The 7,115-nt window shown below is 33.8% G+C and overlaps 1 protein-coding gene across 1 annotated transcript in view; it reads left to right on the top strand.

The window, feature by feature from the left end:
* The window catches only part of LOC107712392 (receptor-type tyrosine-protein phosphatase mu), a 251,734-nt gene that overhangs the window by 201,799 nt on the left and 42,820 nt on the right, over nt 1–7,115 (top strand). Inside the window, exons 17-19 of the mRNA XM_016517630.1 lie at nt 3,923–4,049; nt 4,645–4,719; nt 4,928–4,954. Of these exons, the coding sequence (XP_016373116.1) occupies nt 3,923–4,049; nt 4,645–4,719; nt 4,928–4,954 (229 nt within the window). The remainder of the gene's footprint in view (nt 1–3,922; nt 4,050–4,644; nt 4,720–4,927; nt 4,955–7,115) is intronic.

Here is a 7,115-nt window from a genome sequence, read left to right as displayed (position 1 = left end):
CACACACACACACACACACACTCTCTCACACACACACACACACACACACACAGTTTGATTGCATAAGCAGCACATAATAAAGCTGCTCATTTCCTCTGAAAATGAAAACGCTGATTTGCTGGAGAGACAGACGGGACTTTATCTCCCATGGCAACCGACATGTGACGAAATATCAGACACACTTTACCTGCACTGATGGTCTGACCGGCGTTTGCATCAACACGGAAATACATATACATAAATGCATGCTAGTTTATCAAAATATTCTAAATGCAGAGATGGAAAACACTTGTGTAGCACATGCAGAAAAGCAAGCACACATCAGTTTCTGAAGTCATCAGTCATTCTGTCTGCTTGTGTGAAACCGTTTCTGATGTGCAGCAGATTGTGTTACACATGATGCTGGTCAGTGAGTGCACTTCATAGGCCGCACATGTTGGCCTTTGACCTCCTGGAATCTGGCAGACGTTTGTCAGTGTGTGTGTGTGTGTGTGTGTGTGTGTGTGTTCGGGGAAAACACGTCTAAAGATATTTGAAATACTGAGTATATCTGAAACGATGAAGACTTTAGCTGGAGAAGATGAAGTGTTCTCTCATGGGAGAAACACGTTATTATTTAAAGCAGCTGCAATTATTTCTGTCCTAACTTATAAAGTCTGGTGAAATTATTTAAGATTCAAATATGGGAAAAATCTAAATATTGAGAAAATCATCTTTAAAGTTGTTCAAATGAAGTTCTTAGCAATACATATTACTAATAAAAAATTAAGTTTTGATATATTTACCGTAGGACATTTGCAAAATATCTTCACGGAACATGATCTTTACTTAATATCCTAATGATTTTTGGCATAAAAGAAAAATCGATAATGACGTAGGATGTCGGCGTAGCGATATTCCATAACCTGCCCATAAACAAACAGTACTGTGGTTAGAGAACATATTTTAACATCAAAATAAATTAAGTTCAGTATTATAATGAATAAAAGCCATTTGTTATGCAAGACTAAAGGCATTTCCGTCACCTGACTGTCAACTTGTCCTTGTACGTTGCTTTGCCTAAAATAAAATCATTAACAAGATTTTAGCAGTCAGTGAGATTGAGAACACAAAAATTACCCAACAATGGGCCTCATTCATAAAACACAAGCAGAACACATTTTTGTGTAAATCGTTTGTAAAGCCATTCTGACGTAAACTTTCGAATTCATGAAAACGTATTTTCAAAATGAATTCGAAATGTCCCTAGCACGTGTAAACGGTTCATAAATTATTCTGTGCTCTTTTTGGCAAACTGATGACACTGCATTTTGATGTAGTGCCGTAATAATTAAAGTTAATTTGCCCTTGCCCTCTTTTCGTTTTGTTTTTTGTTTTGTTTTTTTTGCACCACCAGCTGGTCGTTTTAAGAAGTGTGTCTGACATTTTTTCAGCTGGCTAAAAACTCTTATTGACTGTTTATCAATAATCAAATATCAACTATTGGCTCTTATATATTGACTATTAGTCTTTTTTGCATTTATGCAATATACTGGAAGCAAACTTGAGAAAGTAGACCAGAATATTCCACTGCGTTTCTAGACGCGCAATTTGCGTAGCTGTAATTCACAGACGGGGATTATACTAATTGTGAACATCCTATTTACGAATGATTGGAATTCATTAACATACACATGTTTAACTATCAAATCGGAAGTTAACGAAGTGTTTGTGAATCCGGAGGACAGTTTTCTTTTTGGGAATGTCTGTTTTATGCGCAAATTACTCAGAATTTATTCATGTATTTACGCAAGTTTCATGAATGAGGCCTATTGGGGGGAAAAAACAACCCAACATATCTGACCCTGCAGCACAAAAGCAGTGTTAAGTCGCTGGGGTATATTTGTAGCAATAGCCAACAATACATTGTATGGGTCAAAATTATACATTTCTCTTTTATGCCAAAAATCATTAGGATATTAAGTAAAGATCATGTTCCATGAAGATATTTTGTAAATGTCCTACTGTAAATATATCAAAACTTAATTTTTGATTAGTAATATGCATTGCTAAGAACTTCATTTGAACAACTTTAAAGATGATTTTCTCAATATTTAGATTTTTTTTGCACCCTCAGATTCCAGATTTTCAAATAGTTGTATCTCAGCCAAATATTGTCCGATCCTAACAAACCATACACCAATGGAAAGCTTATTTGTTCAGCTTTCAGATAATGTATAAACCTCAGCTTCGAAAAATGACCCTTATGACTGGTTTTGTGCTCCAGGGTCACATATGACCCAACAACCTCAACCCAGTGATTGCGTAGAAAAGAATAACCCCGCATTTTTTAGAGTGTTCTATTTCAGTCTTTCTACATTACTTTACTACATCGATTCTTTGTAGTGCTTTGAGAAATTTACCAGTGATTTCTGAGTGTAAGTTGTGTAGTGTGGGAATCGAATCTAAATCTTTCTGCCAAACGGAGATTGAGTTTTGACTCAGAGCCGATGGTTGATGTTCCTGTTGTTTAGCGTGGATAACCTCATGGCGGCGTGACCCGTTAGCTCTGCTCATCAATCATGTCTTCTGCTGATGTTCATGAGCTCAGATTGGCTTTAATGGAGTTTGTAGTTTGTAGAAACTTGCTGCATCTCCTTACTTTGTGGTTTGGCTCCGTTTCCAAGATCTCATTGGAAATGCTTTGGGAAGTCGAGCCTCAGGCGAGGAAACACACGCTAATTTCCCTCCCACGGAGTAATTTGGCCTCATTTGCATTTGCGGATCGTTAGCAGACGAAGGCAGGTTAACTGAATTAAAGCAGATCTCCATTACAGCGCTTTATTCTCGGATCTGCGGCTGTAATCACGGAGAACCGACGCTCCTTGATGCTCTTTGTGGGGCATTGATTAAGATTATATTGGGCTTTAATTGGGAGGGTGACTTTGCCATCTTAATCAGGCCCTGATTAGTTTAATGCCCGACCACCTTGAGTGCTTTCTCAGAACTGCTCTTTGCTCACTAAAATACATTTGTTGAAATAACCTCTCACACTGTTCCTCATTTACATTGTTAAAAGCAGAACGTACAGTAGGCTGTGTTCATACATGCACAACTTTAAATACTGTTTAAATGCTGTATGAAACTATAAACTATACATTATTGTCAGGTACATGTGGAAATAATTTATTTCAGCGTCAAATATTATGAAGAGAAACCAAAGTTATTAGAGTTAATTAAAATTAAAACATTAAAAAAAATTGTTACTTAAAATAAATGTTAACTGAAATAAAATAAAAAAATGTTTTACTTAAGCTTGTTCCCAAATGCAACATTTTTCATGCATTTAGTACTAAACAGGGTTAATATAATTAACCGGAACTAAAAATGCTTCTTGAAATAAATATTGCCAAGACAACATTTTTTGCTTTCATTTAGTTTGATATACAAAAATAAATTTGTTATTCAAAGTTAACATTTACTGATATAAAAATATATATATACATATACATTTTTTTTTTCAGGAAGTTCCCAATGCAACATCTCATTTTCAATTTGTTTAACTTTATGTACTAAAATAACTACAACCAGAACTAAAATATAAATAATTAAAAACATAACAGTAAAAAAAAAAACTAAAAATGATAAAATTACTAAAACTTTGACTAAAATATTAAATTGAAAATAGAAAAATTTAAATAAAAACTAATTCAAAAGATTAATAAAAACTATAAGTATATCAATTATACTAAAATAATTAAAACTGAAGCAAAAATGCATAAAATAGACATAAAAAGCTCATAAAAATGACAAAAACACACAACAAAATTACTAAAACTTTGAAATTATAATGAAAATAGATGTGATAAAGCTGATTACATTCCCTAACAGTGTTCATACTGCATACAGTGTGTGTGTGTGTGTGTGTGTGTGTGTCTGGGAGACGCTGAACAGCACGAGACAGGAGATGACGGTGATGGTGAACTCAATGGACAAGAGCTACACGGAGCAGGGAACCAACTGTGATGAAGCGCTTTCATTCATGGACACACACAACCTCAACGGACGCTGTGAGTCTCACACACACACGCACACACACTCACACACACATACACACACACACACACACACACACTCTCACACATGTCTGGTCAGCTATCCTTGTGGGGACTCTCCATAGGCGTAATGGTTTTTATACTGTACAGACCGTATATTCTATTGCCCTACATATTTTTTTTCCTTTCAGTTTTGGTAATTTTGTTATGTGCTTTTAGCAGTTTTATTAGTTTTTTATGGTACTATTTAAGAATTAAAAAGAAAGAAAAAACATCTAACCGTTTCTCATTAATTCCTTTTTAAGAAATACCTGTATATTTAGTATAAATATACATAACTCTATATTTTATGGTACTGTTTAAGAGTTTACATTAATTTATTTTGGTTTTAGTTTTAGATTTAATTCATTTCCATTTAGTCATTTTATTGCTTCAACTCAGTTATTTCAGTTAGTTACCAAGACTTTTTTACATTTTTGTTTAGTTATTTATTAATAATATTGCCAATATTTAATATATTTTAAACTATAATAATTGTTTTATTGTTTTCAGCTTTATTTGAGTTGAGAGAAATGTTTGTGCGAGTGTAATGGTGTTTTTCTGTGTGAAGCCGGATCTTCTCCGTGTTCTCTGACGGTGAAGACGAACACGATGAGCAGCAGCATCCCGAACACGTATTACCCAGGTAACACACACTCCACACGCGATACTGAAGGAAGTATCTTGCCTTGTTTGACTTTGAAAGTTGTGCTGGACAGTAGAGGAGCTTGAAGTCAAATGATTGAGATCTGCTGTATTAAAGCAGAAAGCTGATGATTCAGACGGACTAATGTGTGTGTGTGTGTGTGTGTGTGTTTCACTTCTCTCCGTGTGTTTCTGTGCTTCTACTCCAGACCCCTTCGTTCCCACCGCGATCTTAGGTGAGCTGCGTCTGTGTTTCTCCACATCATGCTCGTTTGATTTGGCTTGTTTTGCAGCTTCTCATCAGCACACCTGTCCTTCCGTCTGTTGCTTCTCTTCCTTTGGCTTCCGCCTTCACTCCATCCCATCCGCATCTCGGTGATGTCACTTCCTGTCTGACATCTCATTTGCATGGACAGACATGTGGACTGGATGTGGAGGAGGGGATGGATGATGCTGTAGCTGCACATTCAACACACCTTGAATTCAGGCAAATCACACATTTGAAGTCTGAGAACTCCAAAAAAGCATCCAAAAAGTGATTAAACAAACCATACTAGAAGATGAAATAAAATTAAGAGTATTATTATTACTACTACTACTCTTACTACTATATTATTAGTTATATGAATAATAATAATTTATTGATAAATTACAATTGTAAATTAATACATTTAATGTAACAATGTAATAATCATTTATCAATGTTTAATTAATTCAATTTAAACCGATAATTAATTAATTAGATGTTGTTGTCATTTTAATGCAATTAATATTATTATTTCAATTATTTTATATTATTTTAAAATAAATTATATGTTAAACATAATTTAAAATGTATGTTATTAAAATATGTATTAAATAAATTTATTATGTTATTTTATTAATAAATTTATTTAAATTTTATATTAATAATTATTATTATTATAATACCAATTATCATTATAATAAATCTATGTATTAATACATTAAAATTATAAATTAATAATTTAATAATAAATATTGTTTAGTAATTAGGGTTGCAAAAAGGTGGAAAATTTCCAGTAAATGTTGGAAACGTTCCAGAAATTTTGGAAACTTTCCAGGATTTTTTGGAATATTCCAGGCATTTTTGGAATGTTTCCGGAAATTTACCAGAAATTTTCCACCCCCTTTGCAACCCTTTTAATAATAATGCAATGCGTTAAAATTCTAAAAAAAATAAAAATAAAAAATACATAATCAAGAAAACATTATATTTTTTGTGAACACCAAGATACTGATGAGGAGTGCACGTTTAAAAGTTTTAGTGTTTATTAAACTAGAGCTGATGATGATGATGATGATGCTGTTGCATTAGAACTGAAGAACTGATCAAATGTTAAATGCAATAAAAGCGCCTGGCAAATGCATGAATGTAGATGTAAATGCATCGGCCTGCGGTCCTTCAGGTTCGGTTGATGCGGTTCACGAGCCTAAGCTTTACTGTGTAAATGTGGAGACGGTTTTGCCGGTGTCGATTTTCCCCTCGGGATGTTTTCTGTAGTTTTTGGAGGAGGATGGCTGGATCAGTGTTGCCGTCTCGTTCTCTACATCCACTCCGGTGTTTCTTTGCTTCTCTGCTATTCTCTCAAATGTTTCTTATGCCTTTAGCAGCTCTTTCTGACCTACTTGTTTTTCTTTTTCTTATTTTGCGGTTGTTTATTGGTTTATTCTATGATAAAATAGAATAATAAAGCAGGTTTTGTCTAATTTTCGCGGCACCTCTACACCCTATTTATCTAAAGCACTCTGTACCCCAGAGTCGGCCCTTGCAAGGCCTGAGAATTTGATTGAAACATAATGTGATGAAAAATAAGAGCTCAGAGCGGCGTATTAAATATGAATGACTCTCTGCTAACGGCACATGTAAACGATCGCTCGAGCGGGAACAGGTTTACTTTACACAATAAAGCGGGGGGGAAAACAGGAAAACTTCACCTCCGGCACACGAGGGTTCATGGAGCAGCGAAGATGATGCTGATGTTCATCACGAGCAGAAGCACAATCAGCTCAGCTGCTGCTTCAGCACTTCTCAACCACTTGCTCCTTAGGATGTAGATTTTACACTGAACATCAAGTATTTATTGTACAGAAGTCTTCAAATCAAGCTCTGCTTTTTATTTATTTATTTATGCATTTATTATTTTTCTATTTGTAAACTTTTTACTCTTTATTATTTTATAATTTTATTTGTTCATTTTAATACATTTTTGTTTATTTTTTATAATTGTTTATATTTTTAATTATAATTTTAATTGATCATTTAACACAGATTTCTATTGTGCTATTTTTATTATATTTTATTATAGTTATTTATTATAATTTACATTTATAACTTATTTCACTATTTATTATTATTATTATTATTATTTCAATTTA

The sequence above is a fragment of the Sinocyclocheilus rhinocerous genome, unplaced genomic scaffold, assembly GCF_001515625.1.
Source record: "Sinocyclocheilus rhinocerous isolate Xijiao unplaced genomic scaffold, SAMN03320098_v1.1 scaffold1830, whole genome shotgun sequence".
Taxonomy (NCBI): Eukaryota; Metazoa; Chordata; class Actinopteri; order Cypriniformes; family Cyprinidae; genus Sinocyclocheilus; species Sinocyclocheilus rhinocerous.
Note: the sequence above shows the minus strand (reverse complement) of the source record. Positions and strands in the feature narration are given on the sequence as shown.